Source organism: Apodemus sylvaticus, chromosome 21 (assembly GCF_947179515.1).
Source record: "Apodemus sylvaticus chromosome 21, mApoSyl1.1, whole genome shotgun sequence".
Lineage (NCBI taxonomy): Eukaryota > Metazoa > Chordata > Mammalia > Rodentia > Muridae > Apodemus > Apodemus sylvaticus.
In genome coordinates, this window is record NC_067492.1 from 45,536,126 (window position 1) to 45,560,164 (window position 24,039).

A 24,039-nucleotide genomic window follows, 5' to 3' on the forward strand; every position below is an offset into this window, starting at 1 on the left:
GCTTAAAGAGTAAAACACAACGAGATACTGGTGGTGCATACCTTTAATCCCAGCATGTGGGAGGCTGACCTGAGTTTTAGGCCAGCCTGGTCTACAAGTGAGTTCTTGCAGTGGCTAATAATTAAGAAAGAGTACTGCACCGCCAGGTCCCAGTGGGACTCTCTCAGGTCAGCTCTCACCACTGAGCCAATCTCTTCCAGCTAACTCTCACAGCATCCCAGCTGTGTTTCCTCTCCTCCATAGACTCTGTAAATGGTGGAGTCCCATGCTTCTGCCCAGCACCCACTCCTTCCAAGTATCTCGTAAAGCATGACTCTTAAACTTGAATAGTTAACCAAATATATTTATGTGTATAAAACTCCCAATTACATAATGCCAATTAGCAATGATAAAGTCTTATCCTAATATTTCTAACCTCTCCAAAACACCAGAAATATGTCTGAAACCATCTGGATATCAGAGTCTCCCTCTCTCTTTGCTCATGTGGTTCCCCCAAGCTTCTCTCCCTCCCTCCCTCCATCTGTCTGTCTCTCTCTCTCTCTCTCTCCCTCCCCTCACTTCTCATAGCTCCTACTCCTCTTCCTCCTCCTCCTCCAATCACTGGCCTCAAACTCCCTCAATGTGAATGGATAGGAAGTATCTTGCAACAAGTTCTAGGGCAACCATTGATATATAGGAGACTCGAGGAATAAAGAAAAAGAATAAGACATGTAAGAGTTTTATGAGTTTAAAAACAGTATAATTATGTAAAGTGAAATGGCACATGATTAGGATTAAATTCAATTAATTCAAATTTTCAGTCCAGAGCATTACATTCATGCAGTGGTATGAAGCATTGATTGTTTTTTTTAAATGTTCATCTGTTTGATAAATTCAAGAGCATCTTCTAAAGTTGTCACATACTGTTAGAATATATGATATCCTAACAGTTTAAGACAGCCAAAGCTTAGGAAATTTAGATATCATTTGTGATATATAAAATATATACAAATATATGTACATATCACTGTTATATGTCTATCTATTTTTAGCCTATCTTAAATTTTAAACTGTACAGGAGGATGTGGCAGCTTTAAGGGTCTGTGGATGAATCAGATATCTCCTGCAGTGATTCCAACATATCAATCGCAGAAGCTTCAGATGGTTCTGATGAAAATAACCCCTGTGAAGAAACTGTTTCTATAATGTATTGAAAGCTGAAATCAGGAATCTCCATCTGGTCTTCTGGGATATTAATTATGATATGTTGGTAGGATTCAAGAAGCTTTAGTTGTGTTTTGGGGATGTCATGTATGCTATCTTGTCCTCTTATAAGACTCTTCTGCTCTTCTGCTGGCATAGGGCTCTGTGAGGTAACTGTGTGTCCAAAACCTTGGTATACGCCCACTGTGGAGGGTGACTTTGAAGAGCCAGAAGGTCTTTCTTGGGAAGATGAGGAAAGGAGGCTTGAATGTTCTTTATGATGTTGGTTTGGATAACCTCGCATTGTCCTCCCTTTAAGACAATAGAAACTTATTAACCAAAAGTTATTTTTATCATTTTAAACACATGATTCTAAAAATAGCTCTCCCTACCCCCTATCTCCTTGAATTTGAAGAGCCTACATCATGGTACTGCTATGATATGATTTTATTTCTTAAAAAATTAGTGAATGGTCATGGCAGGAGAAATATAATAACCCACATATTTGGGCTGAGGAGACATCTGTAAATTGTTGGCCACACAAACATGAAGCAACTGAGTTTAATCCTCCTGACAGATAACAAGCAGGGCATGGTTTTGTGTGTTGATCACAGTAAGAGAAGGAGGGTCTCTGGGGCTCTCTGGCCAAGCATCCTAGCTGAGATCTGTGAGCTCCAGGAGAGTGAGACTCTGTTCCAAAACCCAATCTGAACAGCTCCTGAGAAAACCACACCAGAGGTTCATCTGAGGTCCCCACATGCACACACACACACACACACACACACACACACAGCCTGTTACTTACCGACACGACTAACTTGGTCGGAAATATCGTCCCTTACGTCTGAAACATCCCACATTGCGAGGAAGGAGTCAAAGCAGGAACCTTTCTTAGCTTCATGGGCATAGGGTTTATAGGAGAAAGTATAATGATGGGCAATTGCGGCCAAAAACATCTCGAGACAAATAATGAAATCCTACAAAACATCAAGAAAAACATCAGGCATCTTTTTGGTTAAATCTAGTTTTCCAAACTAATAACTTTTTAAAAGTTATTTAGGGTGTCAACATTTTTTTTTAAGTTCCAGACTTAAAAATTCATTTTCAAAACTTTTTTTTCATTTCAAAACACGATAAGCCGAGATTTACATTTCTTTTGCATCCCTCAGTCAAGTATTTCTCAATGCTACCCAAGGAATGAAATGTATCATTTTCTATAAGTGGACAAAGAATAAAAGAATTAATAGTATCTATAGCTCGCTTCTCTAGGGTTTCTGCACTACAGAATTGGACAACAGTCTCGTCCCACTGTTTGCATGTTGTTCAGGGGCAATACTGCATCAAATGGCTCAACAAACAATACAATTCCCCTAGTTCTGACATGGCTCTACATACCTGCAGGCCCGTGGCCACAGCTTCTGCACCTTGCCATTCCCAGGTCCGTGTTTCTGAAATAACTCCCACTTTCACCAAAAAGGCAATAAGTACTGACTGCCTATGAGTCAAGGAAATGAGTGTCAGTGCCACACCTGAACCCTGGAATGACTGGTGGTTTCAGATCTGCAACAGGGCATGCTGGGAGGTGGGTCAGAGGGTAAAGTGCTAGCAGTAGGAGTCTGAGGACCCGAGTGAGAACCCCAGCCTAGGTAAGGCTGGCCACTGGCAGCACACACTAGTGCTCCTGAGGGGAGCAGGGAGGTGGGAAGAGACTGCAGGGCAGCAAGCCTGAGGTGTGCAGAGGAGCAATTCTAAGACCCTGCCTCAAGTCCCAAACAAGTTGTGTTTATATTAAATAGACTCCCTTGCCTTGTGAATTAATTCTACTAGCTTCTTAAGATGAATTTCATTACACATTCTCACAACTTCTTCATTTGGTTTAAAAATACTTTTATTGCTTTGAAACCATGTACAAATAATCAGATTCTAAGTTCTAACAGCTTGTAAGTAATGGTCTGATAGTTAAGTGTGTTCACATGTGTATTAATTACTATAATTTTAACATTCATTCATTGATTCATGCATTCATATATAGGGCTTTTCTATATAACCACAATTGCTTTAGAACTTGCCGTGCTGACCAACATGACCAAAACCTCAGAGATCTGGCTGTCTCTACCTCCCAAGCGCTGAGATTAAAGGTGTGCGCACCACCACCTGGCACAGGACTAGCTTTTCAAAGAGGTAAAGAATGGCATTTTAGGTCACCTCCTGTCCTAACACTTGTGTTGTCTGTAGCTTCTCCTACCTCATACTCACATTATCTTCAAACATTCTCTTACTCAACAGCTATATTTACTGGTATTGATAAAATAAAAAGATTTATGAGAAAGCAATACTTACCAAAAGGTCACGAAGACCACGAGTTTCACACAAAGAAACTTGCCAAGTGGATTTATAGGCTTAAGCTCTTCCTTCAGGGCCTTGTGAAATAGTAGCAGGCAGTACAGGGCGAACTAGAAACAAAAGCAACACTCAACAAACACTGTGCTGGAGGAAGGCAGTCACAGAACTGCTGAACCCAAGCCAGAGCCTGCTCTACGGCAATGTTCTGGGCAGAATGACTGCAAATTACACAATGGTTTTAGAGTAAAACAGGCTTCCATATTTTAGGGCCAATGCATAGAAGTGAAACTTCTCCAGAGAAAGATATGTAACATTTTCCCTGGAACTCACGGAAAGCAAAAAACAACAACGATGGAACAAAAACAAAGCAAACATATCAGTTATGTTTTTAAACGCAAACCACCACTGTTTTTATAAGGATTTGGGTTACTTTTATTAGTAAGTCTCTTGCATACCATTTACACAACACACACACAGTTTATTAAACTTAATTAATTAGCTTGGGTGTTCGAGACAGTGTCTGACTATGTAACCCTGGCTGTCATGGAACTCACTTTGTAGACCACACAGGACTTAAATTCACAGAGATCTCATGCCTCTGTCTCCCAAGGGCTGGAATTAAAGGCATGCACCACCACTGCCAAGATCATGCATTTATTTATAAGTCAACACTAAATAAATGCAGTTTCAATACAATTCTGACCATCAGATCTGCCTCATACGAACACATTTCCTTGAGAGGAGTATATTAGTCCACATTACCCAAATGCCTACACTACAGCTGTAGCTCAGTGGCAGAGTGCCCACCCAACATGCAGGAGGCCCTAGATTCTAGTTGTCATACTGCTGAAAAAAAACTCATCGGGACTCCAAGCATGAAGCCATTTCGTAGTACCTGTGAACTGCTCCCCTCATTCTGGGATCAAACCCAGAGCTGTGTATGCTAGGCAAACACTCTACCAGAGATGTTCCATAAGTCCTAAACTAATTTCCAGTATCTGTCATGAATTGAAATCAAAGTTTGTTGCCAAAAAAATAAAAAATAAAAAACCAAAAAAAAAAAAAAACAAACAAAAAACAAACAAACAAACAAAAAAAACAAGAAATAAAGTCTGGCAGAGGTGGCGCATGCCTTTAATCCCAGCACTTGGGAGGCAGAGGCAGGTGGGTTTCTGAGCACGAGGCCAGCCTGATCTACAGAGTGAGTTCCAGGACAGCCAGAGCTACACAGAGAAACCCTGTCTCCAAAATAAATAAATAAATAAAGTTTGCTGCACAATCTTTTTTACCTGAAAGTAGCTGACTTCTGTGTATGTTTCATAGGGTTTCCTTTGAATAACTGTCTAAATGCCAACAGGAAGACGAAACTATGCCCACCTAGTTCAGAGTGTTTGTTATAAAGTCCTTTACATCCAAGGCAAAAGTACTTCTATTTATTTGGAATACATTGCCAGGAAAGGGTCTATGGTCATGAAGATGACCATGAGGAAGGAAGGCCCTGGAGACATGTCCCACTCATCTTCACTATAAACTTCTATTTTTGGTGTTTTGAGACAGGGTTTCCCTGTGCAGCTCTGGCTGTCCTGGAACTCACTCTGCAGACTGGCCTTGAGCTCACAGAAATGGGCCTGCTTCCACCTCCCAAGTGCTGGGACTAAAGACGTGTGTCACCACAGCCCAGAAAATTTTTCCATTTTATTAATATGTACCTTGAAGAAAGGTACATATTAAAGTTTTCTCATACTCTATGTAAAAATTAAAAGAATATTTCTCTAAAGAAATAGGGCCTGATAATATTTAGAATCTAAAAATACAGAAACCAATTTAATACAATTAAGAATATGATTATTCACTTACCAGTTGTGACACATTGTTTATTATAACAAGGTATGTCCAAGGATTAGAGAAACAAAACTTTCCTTCACTGTATACTCCAAGGATTTCACATGCCCTGAAAAGTGGCAAAAATCAGACAACTTCATGACTAACCAAGCAGAACCATATCTTACTGTGTATCCTTTAGAAACTGAGTTTTTATTTTATGTGTATGAGTATTCTGCCTGCATATATACCTGTGCATGGTGTGCAAGCAGTGCCCTGTGGCCTGAAAGAGCATTGAACACTGGAGTTAGCAGATAGCTGTGAGCAGCCATGGAAACCAAAGAGCTCTTAACCATGCACGCTCTTCAGGACTGAACACACATGTAAGGGACAGCTGCACCACTGCTTAAAATTTACCATCAGTTTATTTTAGAAAGCCTATGGGTTTAGAAAGCCTATAAAGTATGAACTGAGAACCATTAAGCCTGAGAATAGTCATTATCTTCCTAATTCGGGAAAGCGTGATTGATAAACATGACTATAGTTCACTCTTTCCTGTAAATTATCTTGGAGGTAAATATTTAAAGGGCCAGATCCCCTTCGCACATGGACATTTTACCACAAGTACTAAGTTATATGCTCACCCTATTTCTAAGCAGCAAAGAAATAAATCACTTCCATAAATGATTCTGGTTCACTAACAGGGTAAAGAGTTCAACTACTTTCTTCACATGGCTTTCTTTTATTTTGTCAGTTACACAGACAAGCACAGAAACTGACATTCTGGGATTTTTAGGGAACAAATTCCCAGGCGGTTTGATTATACCTCACATTTTGAAATCAGTTTTTGTGTCTGTTTAACATCTGCTTGCCTCTGCCTCCTGAGTGCTGGGATTAAATGTGTTTAACAATTAAAGAATGTGTTAATAAACTCTTAAATTAACAACAACACTAAAGATAAATCTGTGTGATTAACCCAACTGAAAGAGTGTTGTTTTTTGTTTTTTGTTAGGGTTTTACAGCATGGCCTCAGAGGTGTGAATCTTGTGGTAATTCTTGCACTATTTGCCAGCTTTTATACATGTGGTTTTATAGCAAATCAGATTCTCACTGTTAATCAATACTTTTTCTACTTGTTTTTCCCATATAATAGGTTCTTAAAGACAGGACCCAGGCTGGCCTTAAACATCGGCTCTCCTGCCTCTACCTTCAAGTTCTACCACTGTTTGCCTTGAACTTGGTTTCTGTGGTGCTGGGGATTTAACCCAGAGCTTTGTGCATACAACACAAACACTATTCACTGAGTTACATTCCTAGGTGTGTAGCATGAAGACAAAAAGAAAAAAAAAGGAAAGGCAAGTCACACTTACAGGGCGGTGACGGTGGTGATTGGTCTGGCCACGGTGTACTGCAGCACTCCTAGCTTGCACCGAAAGAGCAGCGTTCTGTAAAGACAAGAGAACACAGCATCTCAGCTATCCCTTGGCAGCAGAACACCAATCCCTTTGACAAATGACATCAACTCTATTGAATTCTGCCAACTTTGTTCTAAAAGACAGGAGGGTATGAATACGGATGGCAACAAGGGAGCCTGAAGCACATTTTGTCATTATGTAAGGAATATCATAAAGTTATTTAATAACTTTATATCTCTGAAAGACCCCACCCTCCCCCAGCTCCACTACAGCGCAACACAGAACAAACTGACGACCATGGCACCTTGGTCTTTTCCTGACTCCTCGTCCTGGTATGATCACCTCAAATCAACAACCCAAGTGATCCGAATCTGTGAGTTAAATAAGCCGGATAATCTCAGGATTTTGCCAGTGATAGAAAGCTGACTAACAGCTCCAGTAGAAAACCTGAGGCCCAGATGAACTGCTCGCTTGTGCATGTACAAGTGGCCGGCATCATGCAGTTGTCTTTGCTTGACAGCAGGCATGCCTGCTAGATGCCTTTCTCACCACGATGAGTGCACCCTCAAAGTAGGAGCCTATACTAACCCTGTGACTCATAAGTGGCTTCTATCAGTTTCTATCACAGCAGTCAGGGGAGGAACTGAAGTTCTTTGTGCAGAGTATGCAATCTTAATCTTTTGCTTTAAGAATTTTGTTTTAAAACCTTTCAGTGGCCTACAGCTTTAATCCCAGCACTCAGGAGGTAGAGGCAGGTGGATCTCTGAGAGTTGGAAGCCAGCCTGGTCTACAGAGCAACTCCAGGACAACCAATGTTACACCCGCCCCGAAAATACAAAAATAAAAACTAACCAAAAAAAAAAAACTTTTAATTTTTTTTTAATTTATTTTATTTGTATGAGTATACTGTAGCTGTCAGACACACCAGAAGAGGCCATCAGATCCCATTACAGATGTTTGTGAGCCACCATGTGCTGGCAGGGAATTGAACTCAGGACCGCTGGAAGAGCAGACGATGCTGAGCCATCTCTCCATCCCCACTTTTTTTAAAAAGGCGTATTTATGTTACTTTGTGTATGAATGCTCTCCCTGCACAAGTATATATCTGTGTGTGCATCCACACGCGTGTCTGCCTGAATCCCCGACATTGGGGTTAGGGATGGCTGGAGAAGCTAAGGGTCACTCCCTGGGGGCTGGGAAGTTAACCTGGCACCTTGCAAGAGCAGCAAGCAGTCGTAACCCAGAGCCACCTCTCCAGCCTTTCAGTAAGTGACACAGGCTTACTCACCTTCCTTTACTGTCACACAGGAAGAGAACACAGCTTTTAATTGCCTTTGTTTCTTGTCATATATTGTCTTCCCAGCTAATCTAGGTCATTTAACTAGATTATGTACAAGATGGGCAGGTGCCAATTCCCAAGTGTAAAGAAGATGATGACTAAGTATCTTCTAAGGTTTTCTTCTGCATACGTTGACAAACATTTCATTGAGTGAGCAATGAAAAAATAAAACCAACCCCCTCCCAACATGTATAAAATGTATTTCATTCTCTAACTGTGCCTGTTGCTTTTGCTGCGTTCACAACACTGCCAAGCAGAGAGCTGACTGAAATTTAACAATTCTGCTTCTGTAGAGTCAGCCATACTTACTCTCCCATTGCCCATGGTGGACAGAAGCATAGTGGAGGGAGGTGGTTTTGCTGATCTTTAGCTTCCAGGTGTAGTATCAAGTTTGGGAATCGGATTGTCAGATAGTTGATAAGGAATATCATGAAGTTATAGATGACATAAGCTTCGTAACATTCCCTACAGGTGTCCACGTAGATTGCTATTTTGGGATATTTCAAAGCCACCCACTGTGGAGAAGCAAAGATGTTGAAGAAGATCAGTTGCCAGAATAACATTTCCACTCAATTCCACTCAAACTATAATACTGAGGATTAGACAACGCAAGGCTGTCTTCCATCACTGAGCTACAGCCCAGGTCCTGCAAACATGCTTTCAAGTGTAATAAAGCACCTTTGATACAGTTAAACAAAGACATAAGCATTTGGGGTGAATAATGAATGTAAAATGAAAAGTTAGTTCTCAGAAATAATTTGAAATTAAGAAGAAGCATGACCACATAAAAGGCTACTCAAGACATTGTTTCTTTTTGGTGTTTTTTTGAAACACGGTCTACATACAATGGTTGTTCTGAAACTCACAAAATAGACCAGACTGGCCTCCAACTCAGAGTTCTACCTGAGTTCTGGGATTGAAGGCATGCATCCCGTCATCTGGCTGAAGACATTTTTTTTGTGTGTGTATCTAATTGCCACAGTAGCTGTATCTGCTGTGGAAAGTTCCCGCCAACCCTTTTCTTCATCCTCCTCTTCTTTTGGCATAAATAAAAGTTAGTAACTAAAAAAATGTGATAGCCACCAGTCAGCATTCTAATCAGATACTACAAACATGGGTTCAGCTAACCCCATAGAGACCAGACTGGCCTTGAATTCAAAGAGATCCTCTTACCTATGCGAAGCACAGATATTCTATCAGATGTCATAAGTCACCTAGGGATGATTGTAAGTATAGGAGAGATGGATCTCGTTCATATGATGATGATACCCAATTTATATGAGGGACCTGAGCACCAGCACATTTTGGTGGCTCTAATGGAGAGGAATTCCCTTGTGGCTACCTAGGGCTGAAGGTAATTTACAATACTACAGTCTTTAAAAGATTAAGAGCAACTAATATGAAAATGTAAGCAACTGAGCATGGAGAACAGCTACACCCTAAAAATACTTATGATATTTGTATTTTTCTTCATAATCATATTTTACCTTTCTTAGTAACATTAAAAAAACATGTGAACTTGGCCAGTTGTAATGGAGAACACATTTAATCCCAGCACTTAGAGGAGACAGAGGGAGGAGGCTCTTTGTGAGTTCTGTGTTAACCTGGTCTACATACTGAGTTCCAAAATAGCCAGAACTACATTGTGAGGCCCTGTCTCAAAAAAAATACAAAACAGCCAGGTTTTAGTTGAGTACACCTTTAATCCTAGCACTCAAATAGATTCAGGTAGATCTCAAAGCCAGCCTGGTTTACAGAGTAAGTTCTAGGACAGCCAGGGCTATACAGAACACTGTTTTGAAAAAAAAAAGTGAACTAAAATAGTGATACAAAATTCACTGTTAATCTCTCTTTGCCAATATTGTGTGCTTACTACCTCATTCAGCATTCTCTAGAAGGCATACTTAAATGTCATAAAATTCTTAATGAAATATAATAAAATATACATACACTATCCAGACTGTATATTGGGACCATCCAAAGGATTCTATGGAAAGTAAAACATAAAAAAAGTTTAATGTTTGTTTAAGAATTAAGTCAGTCAATACCAGTATTCTATTACTGTCTTAGCAATAGGTTAGGAGTTGACCTTATGATTGGTTTTTGAAGTTTGGGTTGTGTGTAATGTGCCACATGTTGAAGGATCCCACACATGGACACGGGGATGGTCAACAGCACGAATATGCCAGCAATGAACCATGGCTTTGTGTACGAGAACCTGAAAAACAAAACAAAAAATCCAAACACATATTTGTTTACATTTTGATATTAAAATTATAAAGATCAATATTTGTATTTCTTAAATTTTGGTTTGATTAATAATACTCTTTGGTTATTTCCCAAATAATTAGTATCAATTAAAAAATTAACTTTTTAAACAATTATATGTATCTGTGCATGTGAGAGCGGGGGCTTCTGCTGAAGTGAGAAGAGGGAGGGTCCTGGACTCCTTGGAGGCAGAGGGAGACTGAGCTCTGTGCTCTGCTCCAGAACAGCCAGAGCCAAACACTGAGCCCCTGCCTCACCAAAGAGCCCTCAACAAGCACATCACTGCAAGATCTTTGCCCATTCCAAGTGTGTTATTTACTCTCTACATTGACTCTTGCTTGCTGTTTATATGTGAGGGGCTGAGTGCTCACCAGGCACAAAGCACAAGTGTCCCCAGAGTGCCGTTAGGATCAAAGCTTTACGTCTCTCCTACAGGTATGAGCTCTTAGCAGTGTCACTCTAAATAACTAAATAGTTACATGAAAAATTAATGCTATCTTTGGGATAAGCTCTAGTTAATGCCTCTAACCTTAAAAATCAACCACACAACTCAAAGCTTCCCTTACCCCTGGCCCTCTCTACCTATGTTCTCTCATTTCTCAGTCTCTTTCAGAGTCAAAAATCTTCCAAATTCATTTATTCTCTGATTCTATGTTTCTAGCACACATTCCTACTTAAACAATCCTGTTCTGGCTTAGGCCCTTCCAGCTGCAGTGAAATCACTACGCTCCCCCATGGCATTACTACTTGTGAGGAGCAACAGATAGGGTGGCAAGTGTGGACACTTCAAATGTTCCCCCTGAAACCCTCCCAACCCAGTGTTTAGTTCATTGACCCTCTCTGTAAATTCCTGTGAAATATTGGTGCCAGGTCCTTGCTGTTCCTTCTGTCCTTAAACTCAAGTGTTCTTTGAACTGTGGACACTGTGTCATGTCTGACCACTAGTAACTAGGCTGAGCTCTCCTCATTCATATGTTGAAACTAAACCCCTAATGCAAGTGGCCATACTTGGAGATAAGGCTGACAGGAAGGGACATAGGTGAGATGAGGTCATAGTCTCAGGGAAAATGATCTCAAAATGAGGTGTTTCAGCCCTGTGGGGATCCAGCAAGAACATGGCCATCTGCAACCTGAGGACCTTCCTCAGACTGAAACCCCACCCAGCCCCATGATATTTGATTCCAAAATAGTTTTCTGACTGTAAAAACACGAATTCCCGTTGAAGCACTGTTTATGACTGATATAATACACACACACACACACACACACACACACATTAAACGTGTGCTTTTCTGTGTGTGAGCGCTGGTGTGCAGGTGTGGAACTCTTGAGGCCTGGTCTCTTGCTTCTACTAGCTGGCTGGCCAGCTTGTAGGCAATTCTTTTTCCATCTTCCATCTTGCCATAGGCACCAATAGCATTTCTTACAGAGATGGATCAGGTGATCAGGCTTGCCTGAGGCTTTTCCTGGTGAGCCCCCTCCACAGGCCAGGCTATGTGATTTCTTATGGCAGACAGAGCAGACTAAAAGGATCCCACCATCCATCTGTACTGTAAGCCATTCTGCAGCCTGCATTTGCATATCGAAGGGCATTATCTGACATGCTCATCTGCATGGCCTCCATTAAACATCCATATCAGCAAGTGAGGGGCCTGGGCTGTTGGCAGCTCACACTGCACATTAGAAATGGTCTTAGAGGTTTGTGGTACTTTAGGACTACTGGTGATGCTCAAAACTAAGAGAAGTCTTAGAATGACATACATTCCATTTACTGTTCTATACTGTATTCCAAGGAATACTAAGTGAGGAAATTACATTTAAATTAAGATTGCTAGACCTAAATTTGGGTGGACAAATATCAAATAGCCTAAAAACACAACAAATGAAAATACTTAATGTCACATTATAATACCCTTAAATATCTATATGGACTATAAACAAAAATTTAGCGAACAAAAAGATCCTACAAATATGTTTAGACACACTAATTAAAATATTTTCCATAATCAAGGGGGGGGGCATCTTCCTGGTCTGCCATAACTATTCCAAAATAACTGTTTCTCAATAAAAGTATTTTCTGGTGATTATGAATTGTTAATTCTAAGTTTCCACTTTACAGATATATTATAGATATAGGTTAGTTATCCAGCTTGTACACTTGACATCAACAAGGTGGGCCAGAGAGACGCCTCAGCAGGTAAGATGCTTGTCTCCAACACTGATGGCCTCAGCTCAATACTCTGCACTCATTATGATGAAAGGGCAGAACTGACTCCCCAAGCTGTGCACGTTCAATCCTCCACAACTGGGTATTCCCAGGTAGACACCAACTAATAGTACTTTTTAAAAAAATATACTTTTTTATATATATATATATAAATGTACACACAGGAGACGCTTGTGAAATTTTTGCTTTAAGGAGTAACTTCAGGTCTGGGAATGAAGCTCAGTTGGTAGAATGCTTGCCTCAAATGAACAGAGCCCTGGGTTCAATCCCTGTGTTGAATAAACAGAATCATGGATACACTTGTAATCGGAGCATTGCGAAGGTGGACATAGAAGCATCATTCTAGGCTATAAAGCGAAATTCAGAACAGCCTGGTCTACATGAGACTTTATCTCATTAAAGAAAGAAAACATGTCACTTCAGACGTAAAGTTAATTAGCAAAGTCAATTTTTTTTGTTTTGTTTGTTTTTTGTTTTTTTCTTTTGTTTTGTTTTTTCAAGACAGGGTTTCTCTATATAGCCCTGGCTGTCCTGGAACTCACTCTGTAGACCAGGCTGGCCTCGAACTCTGAAATCCACCTGCCTCTCCTCCCAGGTGCTGGGATTAAAGGCGTGTGTCACCACTGCCTGGCTAGCAAAGTCAATTTAACAAGAATCTTTTGGTTACAGCAAGCCGACTAAAAGTTTATAAAACCCAGAATATAGTTTCAAGGTAGTTAGGTCTGGTCAAGCCCAATACTTGCACAGCAGATCTGATTTCAAGAATAAAGTTCTTTCTGGGGCTGATGGATATTGGGTAAGCAGCCCACCATCGTAAGCAGGTGCATTAACTATTTTTTTCTCTACCCGGACCTACCTCCAGTTGTAGCAGCTAAATAAAACCAGACAGGTTGGTTTAATGTCCGAAGATGAAATGTTTTTCAGGCCTCAAGCATTAGAAGGCAGACAAAACCCACTGTCAACCAGCTAAGAAAGGGTGGTGGTGCAGGACCCTCTTACCTTCGGTTTTTGAAATTGCCCAATACAAATAGGATCAGCTACCAGAAGAGCAGCTATGTAAAGGAGTACCAGCAGGGGTCGGACCCATCTCCTCCAGTTATTTCTATTAAAGGCCTAAGGCATTTTTAGGAACAAATTTTGTTTAAACTGCCAAGTCTACGAACTAAATCAAGACTTTGGCAAGTTCTCTTTTTCGGTTGTCTTCTCCACAGGCGCCCTATAGGGGAAGATCTAGCGGCCGCTGGCACTGCAACCTCGGGTTGCTCTGTGCTTGCGGCTGCTGCAGAGGTGGCCATTCGGGATGCTCGCAGGTGCAGGCTGCATCCTTGCCAGCCAACCCGCATGCACCCGGTGCCACCGTGGTGTCGCCGCCGCCTCACCTGCCCAGAATCTCGGCTGCATCATGGCCCCGAGGACAGTCGGGGTAACCGGGGGATTCTGGGCACTCGGGGTCTGAGCTGCATCTGGTACCCTACCAGCCCTCTCTCTGCTTCCTGCTCTGGCAGGCTAGTCTCCGCCCCCGGAAGTCCCGCCCCAAACTTCCTCACTCACTCAGTCGGAACTTCAAAAGGAGAGGAACTCATTTTCAGACGTCAAGTCCACTTCCTTTTCCTTTCAGAGGCTAACAGCCAATGATTTGCGCTGAGTTTCAAGTTGAGCTAACCTTGTCCTGCAGCGCAAAGCATTGTGATTGGTCAGCTATGGAGGAGGGCGTGACTGTAACCTAGGTTACCTAAAGGGCGTGGCGAGGGCTGCAGAGGAGGATAGAGAAGGATTTCTGGTTTCTCTAATTTACCTCCCCTTAGAGGTGCCCTAAGAGCGCTCCCGAAGTTGTAGGAACTGGGGACGTTCCAGAAACACCTGCTACATTCCTGAGACTTTATCGAAAGAAAAGTCGTAGTGAGGTGCAGTCACTATGGAGCAGAATTGAAATAAGAGTCCTGACTAGACACATGAGCGCTGTCTATATTGTCATTTTCTGAAATCAAATACTAACTTTACCCATTTCATATGAGTAGATCTGCATAAAAGTACCGAGTAGCAACGGGCAGTTTTCCGTTTCACAGATGAGAAAAGTTTCAAGTGATTAATTAGTCCAAATTTGACCTATTAAGTAATAGAGCTGTTTTCTCTGACTTTGGACTCTGCTTAATGTTTAAATATTTGCCATCACCTGCAACTAGGGGAATTCTGCCTATTATCCATCTGGGCACAATGCTTTTGGCCAGAGTCTCACATGTATATAGATGAAATCACATACCCCTCAGTTACCAGAGCCTGGAGTCTGATATCTGCAGGCTTTCTTCTGTGATCTACATTTTGCAACTTTCCTTACAGCCGCTGTAGGATTTTAGTTTGGTCTACACTATAAGTTAAAATAGTTGGTTTTAAGGAAATTCCTGACCATTAGTGAAATCTTGGTATACTATTAAAGTTGAGAAAATTAGGGAAAATTCTTGCGTTACAACTTATCACTACTACTTATTTCTTGGCAAAAGGAAGTCTTTTTAGGTAGGCTGTCTAATAGGGCTTGTTTCTGTGTGTCCAGCCACACTCTTGCTGCTGCTGAGTCTTCTTCCACATTCCTTCTCATAGGGAACCAATTTCTACATAATTTCTGAAATCTATTTATACACACACACACACACACAAGCAAGCAAGCAGGACAACAGAGGGATCTCTTAGAATAGTGAACAGAACACAGGTTGTCAGCTTGAATCCAGGATTTGACCTCAAGTCATTCTTTTTCACTGTTCTAGATACTGCTTCTCCCAAGAACCCCTCTTCAAGCTGTGCCTGGTCCTTGGCACTCTAGCATGAACCTTCATGCTTAGAACTTAAATGTTCCTCCATTTCTCTTAGAAAAGTTAAAATTCTTGAACCATTACGAATGACTATTAGCTAGAAGGTAGTGGCACACACCTTTAAGAGGCAGGCACATCTCTTTGAGGTCAAGGTCAGACTGGTCTAAAGAGAGAGTTCTTGGCCAGCCAAGGCTCTGCTTCCTGGCCCTCTAGGCAGTGTCTGGGTAGGTTCCCTCTATACCACTCGGGTATATATCCAAAGGATGACCGTATACCACATGGAAATTTTTCTCAACTATGTTCACAGCAGCTTCATTCATAATAGCCAGAGACTGGACACAACCTAGATGTTCCTCACAGAAGAACAGATAAAGGAAATGTGGTACATTTACATCATGGAGTATCTATCACTCAGCTGTTAAAAACAATGACATCAGGAAATCTTCAAGCAAGTGGATGGAACTAGAAAAGATCATCTTCAGTGAGGTAACCCAGACCTAGAAACACAAACATGGCTTATGCTCATTTATAAGTGGATGTAAGCCATAGAGCATGGGATAACAGTGCTACAGTCCACAGTCCCAAAGAGGCTGTGACAGGCAGGGCCGAGGTGGGAAAGTGAATCTCACTGAGAAGGAGAAACAGAACAGACATCACAGGTAGACAAGGTGAGGAAGTGGGGTGTGGGGCATGTGTGTGGTTGGGGTCTGGATGGGGATTGGGGATGGGAACTGGAGGAATCAGGTTTGGGGAAGCTGTGGAAAGGAAAGAGTACTGCATTTTGTTTTGAGTTCCGTGTTTAAACCACTGAACTAAATATTTAAATTGCTGTTGCCCTAACCCTCAAATGTGTGTCACCAGAGCTGTGGGATTCAGGACTGTCGTGTTCTCTAGTTTCCTCAAACGAAAAGTGACAGAGTGTCTTTTGCCACCCAAGAGATTTCAGTAATGATGATGATTAGCTATGGAGGAGGAAATACTGTGAAGGTGCACACAACCTGTGCAGTAAAAAATTACCTCATGTAAAAGTCATTGCTCCCCAGAGGAGCTTTCCAGTCAGTCATCTGACAGGGAAACTCCCTTCCTTCCCTTCCCTTTGCTCTGTCCTCTCCCCTCCCTTCCCTCTCCCTTTTCCTTTGGTCCTCCCCACCCCCACCTCTTGTATCTCAGGCTGACCTCCAACTTGCTACATCACTAAGGTAGACCTTGGACTTTCTGACCCCTTTCTGTCTTCTGAGTACTGGGATTACAGGCCTGAAGTATCCAGGGCAGTTTATGCAGGGCTGGGATTTAAACTTGGTGCTTCATGTACTCTGGGTGACTACTCTACCAACTGAGTACTTCATAACCAGCCCAGTTCTTATTTATTTCCACCAACATGCTTTGTTTTCAGATCAGTTTAAGTGACACTTCTGGAGAATCAAAGTGCAGGCTAAAAGGAATGAAAATGACAGGCCCGTATGTGTGTGTGTGTGTGTGTGTGTGTGTCTTGAGATAGGGTCTCATTCTGTATCTCAGGTTGGCCCCAAGGTTTGCCTCCGGAGGGCTGGAATTGCAGATTTTTAGCCATCATATCTGACTTGGGATAAACACTAATAACTTCAAATAATAGAAATTGTATTACTTAGAAAAGTCAACAGAAAAATTTTTTGTGGCAAGGCAGATGATTCTGGATATTTTATAAATAGTGAAAAGTAAAAAAGTAATACTGAAACATTTTTACATTTTTAAATAAAAATGTAATATTAATTGTGCATTGCATGCCAAACTGTGATAATCCCCAAACAAATCTTATGTACCTCCCCCCTGCATGTGATCAAGCACATTGGTGCAGCTGAGTCAGACACACTTGGTGGGGTGTAGGGGTCCATGATTCACTGAAGAATGATTCCCCAGACTCAAACAGCAGGTAAATGAAAAGTGTTTTTTATTCTGCAGAAGCCCAGCGTGCTGGGGTCTCCCATTACCAAGCTACAGAGACCCTGCAGTGAGTCCAAGGCCCAATTTAAAGCACATTAGGGCTGTTCTGCGTGAGGTGGGCTCTGTCTTATTCTAGTCAAGTGCAGTAGTGAGAAGGGGAAAGTATAGCTCAGGGGTTCAATCTGTAACTGTGAACAGTCAACTGAGATAACGCACTGCCTTCGGACCTGCCTGTCTCTTCCCTCAGCAGGAGTGAAAGCCTGTGGCTTGTTATCTCCCACAAGCAACAGCTTTGAATCGATGGCTTCTGGCAAATGTCTGGGAGAGGAAGGGCTCAGTTCCATTTAAGGGGCAGGCCACTGAGAGTTTGATCATGTTCTTCAGTGACTATATAGATAACACAAAGTGAACTTGTTTTTCCCCTTATTTTCATTTTTATTAATTTTTTGGAGGGGGAGGTCACGGTGAGGGGAGCTGGACAAGACTGTGTCAGGAAGGGATTGTGAAGGTGCATGATGTGGCTCCCAGGGAATCAGTAAAAATGAACCAACCAACCAACTAAAACCCAACAGCCTTCATGGATTTAGAAGTTTATGTCCCTGCCCACAGGGCTTGCAGATTAGTGGTTTTGTTTATGGATCTCCTGGGCCCAGTAATTACAACTTAAAACATAACTTTGGCTGTCATGGAGGATTAGCTGGAGGGTTTTGTGCTAATGTGGACACACGTTTAAAACTTATAAAAGAAAACATTTAATTGGGACCTGGTTACAGTTTCAGAGGTTTAGCTCATTATCATCATGGCAGGAAGCAAGACAGCATGTAGAGAGGCGTGACATTGGAGAAGGAGCTGAGATTCTACATCTGGATGGTAGGCAACAGAACAGAACTAGTTTGAGTTTCTGAGACCTCAAAGTCCACCCCTAGTAACACACTTCCTCCAACAAGGCCACACATCCCAGTAGTGTCACTTACCTGTGAGCCTATGGGACCATTTTTATTCAAACCAATACAGGTGTTCCATCCCCAAATATCCTGATCTTTCCTCAAGAGATAACCCTTTGATGCTTCCTTCCCAGAAGGGATCCTGCTGTGTGGTTCAGACCACAAAATGAGGAGAAGGGCACGTGTTACTTTCAGTCTAAAATGTTTCATTGCTGGTGTAAGACTGTCACTGTGTGAATCTGAATCCTCAGCTTTGATTGTTTCTTCCCTAGCTGGTAGTGCTATTTGTTGGGGACCTGTGGAGCCTCCCTGGTAGAAGCAGGTCATAGAGGATGACCTTTGAAGGTTATACTTGTTGCGGGTTCCTGCCCTAACCTGTGCTGTCCCCACCACACAGTTCTGATGCCATGAACTAAGCTGTTCTTCCATGCCTTCTGTGCCCTGATTGTTGGAAACCCTCAGAGACTGTGAACCAAAATATGTCTGTTTTGAAGTGAGTTCTGTCAGGCTTCACAGTCACAGTAGGGGCAAAAATGGCTGAGAGAGCCTCCCAGCACCTCTTCCTTCACTCTGGCAAGTCATGTTGACTAAAGTGGGTGCCTCTGCACGGGGAGTGGTCAAGAACTGGCATTTCCTTCACATAACATGGAGGAAATAATTTATTTTATTCTCTCTCTCTCTCTCTCTCTCTCCCTCTCTCTCTCTCAATCTCTCTCTCTCATCTGCATGAATACACATCCATCATGTGTGTGCCTGCTGCCCATGCAGGACTGAAGAGGACATCAGATTCCCTGGAACTAGAGTTATGAATGGTCGTGAGCTGCTGTGTGGTTACCAGGAGCTAAACCTAAGTTCTGTGGAAGAGCAGCCAGTGTTCTGCTCTTATCTGCCATCTCCTCAGCCCTACAGGAAACAAATTAGAAAGTTGGAAGGGAGGGGCACAAGTGTGGACTTTCCCCAAATGGTGCCAGAGAAAAGCCTTGGTAAAGGTAGTGCCCCTGTGTCTACACTGCTTCAATGGCTGTTTCCTGTCAGCTACTGAAGAGCAGAGACACAGAAACAAACAAGTAGCAACATTCCTGGACCAGATTATCCAGAGGGACAGTGGATACAGATGTAAAAAGTAGCCTGATACAGAAGGACCCAACAACAGAATGGAAAGTGTGCAGGAAAGTCATTAGTTGGCCGAGGATGGAAGGCTGCAAGGTTTGGTCCTACATGCAGCTGGAGTAGTTTGAGTGATGAATGTCCCCCAAAGGCCTGTGTGTTGAAAGGCTTGGTCTCTAGGATGGTGGGAAATGGAGGCAGGGCCTTAGGTCTCTGGGGGCAAGCTCTCAAATTAGCCCCTTTCTCTGTCTTTTGCATCTTGACCAGGAGATTAACTGTTTTCTGTGCCTTGTGTATCTGGCTGTAGTTGACCAATGCCCAAGGTCCTAAAATGTATGCGTCTACCCAATTCAACTTGTAATATATGAGCTAAAATAGTAAACTTGAAAACCAGAATGAATTGCATCTCTCTGTCTCTGCCTGTCTTTCTGTCTGTCTGTCTCTCTCATACACATACTACAATTGGAGGATACAGGGCCACCTTGAGCCAATGTTGCAAAGTTGCTTCTTTGTTCTCCACTCCTCAAGACAGCACATGAACCAAGGGTCATCTGAACAGAAGTGAGGCCATATAACCTGAAGGGAGATCTGAGAAATAATCTCAAAGGTACAGTCACCTTAGGCTTGTCAAGGAAACATTATCATTTTTCAATCCTGTACCCCCTGCAGTGTGAGATGGCCCAGTCTCCTGTGCACTGCCTGTACCCCTGCAGTGTGAGATGGCCCAGTCTCCTGTGCACTGCCTACACCCCTTGCAGTGTGAGATGGCCCAGTCTCCTGTGCACTGCCTACACCCCTTGCAGTGTGAGATGGCCCAGTCTCCTGTGCACTGCCTACACCCCCTGCAGTACACTCATCTGCACAGCGACTGCATCTTTCCATGTTTTTGAATCCAGAAGGAAAACAAAATGGAGAAAATGAGCAATGGGTCTGCACTCTTTTGTCTGTTTCCTGACTTGCAATGTGAGCACATAAACCACTGAGACACCTCTACAAGCTCCGTGGTCCCTCAGCATCAGAGATCAAAGGGAATGAGAGCTGAAAAGGCAGAGAAGGCTCTGGAGTCCCAGTTGTGTAAAGGACCAGTGGCCACATGGAGGAGCCAAAGCAAAACAAACACCAGAGAAACAACCCCGGGTGAAGGAACTTCTTGATGGAAACAAGACAGTTAGCAAAGAAAGTGAAGTGGGCAGCGATTTGGAGGAGACCTTTAAAAACGCAGTGGAAAAATCCAGGAAGGTTATTGAAAGTCTGGAAAAGAGCCAAACAGAAGTGTCAAAACTGAAGGGCCAGTCACTCAAAGAATCAAGCAACAGCAGTCCAGTGGCAGGGCTAAGCAGAAGGACTGCTTTTAGAGGCAGTTGAGGAGAAGATGGAGACAATAACACATGCATAAAAAATAACATTTAAAAATCAAAATTCCTAAAAACTCTGGGATACATTCAAGACATAAAACTGCAAAGTAGAAGGAGCTGAGGTAAAGTGTAAGGGAAAGGCTCTTTTTCCCCTAAAACTTTTATTTAATGTGCATTGGTGTTTTATGTGCATGTATGCCAGTGTGAGGGTGCTGGAGTCCCTGGAGTTGCAGGGAGTTGTGAGCTGGGAATTGAACCCAGGTCCTCTGGAAGAGCATCTCTCCATATGAACCATGTCTCCAGGCCCTGTCCCAAATTTCAGAAATTAAATGGATATCTAAATAAAAGAGGGACTTAGAACCTCAAACAGACATGGCCTATTCATGACATGCCATAGTTACGATGTCAGAACTGCAAAACAAACCCAATAGCTGTCTGTCCTGGGATGTGCTAAGTCGTCTACAAAGGTGGATGTAACAGAATAGCATCGCATCTCTCATCAGTATCCTGAAAGCCAGGAAAGCAGGGAGGAATATATTTCAGTGTCTGAAAGTACAACTAGCCAACATTGCTATTCCCATCAACCTTGTCTTCTAAAGTTGGTGGAGAAATGCGAACATTTCAAGACAAGTGCAGACCAAGGCAGCTCACAGCAGCCAGGCCAGCGCGGTGGAAAGCAAATGATCAGCTTTAGGGTAGAGCTGACATCAGAACTTCCCAAGCTGTTCCACAAAATAGAAAAGGAAGACACTACCAAACTTGTAATGAAACCAGTACTACCCTAATACAAACACTGGATATCCAACTAAATAAGGGAGATGAACCAGTTTTCCTCAAGAATAAAAACACATTTTCAATACAGTACTGAAAGGAACACATTAGAAAGACCATCATGACCAAGTTGATTTCATCCCAGAATATAAGAGTTGGTCACTATATGCAAATCAGTTCATGGAATAGGACATGTAAAACTTGAGGCCCAAACCACATGACAATCTCAATATACACAGGGAAATCATTTGAAAAAGTCCAATATCTTTGGACATGGTGGTGTACACCTTTAATCCCAGTACCAACAAAGGTAGAGCTCTGTGAGTTTGAGTCTACTTACTAAGTTCCAGGACAGTCAGAGCTACACAGCGAGATCCTGTCTTTAAAAGAATTTTTTCAATATCCCTTCCTGATAAAAGTTCTAAAGAAATTAATTACAGAATATATCTCAATATAGTAAAGTATGTATGTAGCAAACCGATATTCAACACACACACACACACACACACAAGCTCAAATTTATCTTCGGCTACTGAGCAAGTTTTAGGCCAGCCTGGAATAGGTGAGACACACCAACATAACAACACAAAACAGAACCAGACCACTATGTATGGAACACTTGATTCCTAGATGGTGGCAATGTTTTTGGAGGTTTGGAACCTGGAAAGGGTAGAGACCAGCTGGAGGAAGTGGAGGACCAAACTCACAGAGCTCTACCTTTGTTGGTACTGGGATTAAAGGTATACACCACCATGTCCAAAGATATTGGACTTTTTCAAATGATTTCCCTGTGTATATTGAGATTGTCATGTGGTTTGGGCCTCAAGTTTTACATGTCCTATTCCATGAACTGATTTGCATATAGTGACCTACTCTTATATGCTGGGATGAAATCAACTTGGTCATGATGGTCTTTCTAATGTGTTCCTGGCTCAACTTCCTGTTCTGTCTCTGTGTTTTAATCTTTTCAGAAGTGAGTGCCCTTCACAGCCTCGAAGCTCTGAGCCACTACTGCTACCATACTTTCTCTACTGTATTCCTGTCAGCCATGGGTCAAATAAAGCTTTCTCCATTACTGTGAAGTTCAAAAGTCCAATTGGTTAGACTTCTCCTCTCCTATTTGAAAGGAATTTGCACAGCTGCCTGTGATTGGCTGAGACTCAGCTATGTGCCACAATAGGAGGTCACAATCTAGCTTACAAGTGAGGTTGCCACCAGATGTATATTGAGAAGCTTTTAGACTAAACCTAATGTAGATGTAATGTAGGCTAAACACTTCCATTTAGAGAACTATTAGAAAACTTCCAGAATCTGGTCTGGAGTAGTTGCTGGCCCCCAGGTATTTGCTGAGTATATATTGAACAATCACTGTAGGTGAGGAACCTATCTGCCTGACTCCATTTTAAAGTCAGGAGCCAATATGTTGTATTATTAAAAATGTTTCCATTTACTGTAAGAACTGAGTTTCTGTTTTGTCTCTGTTTCCTAGAGTCCCACCATGACATTGACTTGTTTTCAGAACACCCAACCCATCTTAACCACCCTGCCTTCTCTAATCACATGGTGGCTGTTGCTGTTTGGTTTTTTTGAGACAGGGTTTCTTTGTATAGTTCTGGTGGTCCTGCAACTCACTCTCTAGACCAGGCTGGCCTCGAACTCAGAAATCCACCTGCCTCTGCCTCCTCTGCTGGGATTAAAGGTGTGTGCCACCACTGCCTGGCCGACTGATGTGCTTTTGAATTATTTTCTATACTTCCTGAATGCTCCATTGTCTTTCTTCTGTAAACCTGCTTTGCAGTGACTTTACTTCTTAACAGGGCTTAAGAACCAGGGCTCGGACTGCTCTATAAGAAACGGGACTCAGGGCTGCTCTATCTCTGACTTAGGAGGCAGTTGCTGGTTAACTCTTGGGTGTACCCCAATAAAAAAATCAAGCTTGCTTCAAATTTGGCTCAAAGGTCATGGTAGTGGTCTTATTCTGGCTGGGTGGGGTTAACATCGGTAAGTAGTAGTTGTTGAGTGGTGCCCCACTATGAAGACCAGTCTGGTTTCATCTTCACTATAGGTCGTAATGCTTGTAATTATTTTTTGGAACTTGGCTTCTTGTACCTCAGACCAAATGTGTCTTCTGTTAATAAGGAGAAGTACTGGATCATCTTTCTTTGGACAAAATTTAAGAATTTTTGACACAAGTTGGTTTTTGAAACAGTTTAACAATAACTGACTCATTTAAGAGTCGTCGGATGGAGAAAAGCAGCACATGAAAAAAGCCAGATCTTTATTTTTTTATTAATTTTAAACTGAAATATGTTGTTATTGTTTTACTTTTTAACTTTACGTGTTGTGTGCAGGACGGGCACACCTGTCCTGCAGATTTTATGTGCAGAGCAGAGAAAAACTTGCAGGATTAGCTCTCTCTCCACCATGTGGGTCCCAGGAGCTGAATTCCTTGTGTCTTCAGGCTTGGCTGCAAGTGCCTTTACCCAGTGAGTCATTTAGCCAGGCCTTCTACAAAAAAAAGTATAAATATAGGTGACATATCA

General features: G+C 42.2%; 1 protein-coding gene across 1 annotated transcript; it reads right to left on the reverse strand.

Annotated features, from left to right (window-relative positions):
- Positions 1 to 704: 704 nt before the first annotated feature.
- Positions 705 to 17,270, reverse strand: LOC127671584 (transmembrane protein 184C-like). Its single transcript, XM_052166429.1, has 11 exons — positions 17,199 to 17,270; positions 13,975 to 14,066; positions 10,190 to 10,318; positions 10,051 to 10,087; positions 8,410 to 8,615; positions 6,717 to 6,791; positions 5,383 to 5,476; positions 3,523 to 3,635; positions 2,578 to 2,677; positions 1,988 to 2,159; positions 705 to 1,494 (listed from the first exon to the last, which is right to left on the reverse strand). The coding sequence occupies exons 1-11, from the start codon at positions 17,268 to 17,270 to the stop codon at positions 1,073 to 1,075; spliced, it is 1,512 nt and encodes a 503-aa protein (XP_052022389.1). The 3' UTR covers positions 705 to 1,072.
- Between the last annotated feature and the right edge of the window lie 6,769 nt (positions 17,271 to 24,039).

Excerpts from the sequence above, each read along its gene's own strand:
- LOC127671584 (XM_052166429.1), bottom strand. The coding sequence starts at position 17,270 with ATGGACCCCTACACCCCACCAAGTGTGTCTGACTCAGCTGCACCAATG. Across the intron at positions 2,160-2,577 it reads CTGTGGCCACGGGCCTGCAG|GATTTCATTATTTGTCTCGA; the intron begins GTATGTAGAGCC and ends GATGTTTTGTAG. Across the intron at positions 1,495-1,987 it reads CGACCAAGTTAGTCGTGTCG|GGAGGACAATGCGAGGTTAT; the intron begins GTAAGTAACAGG and ends ATTGTCTTAAAG.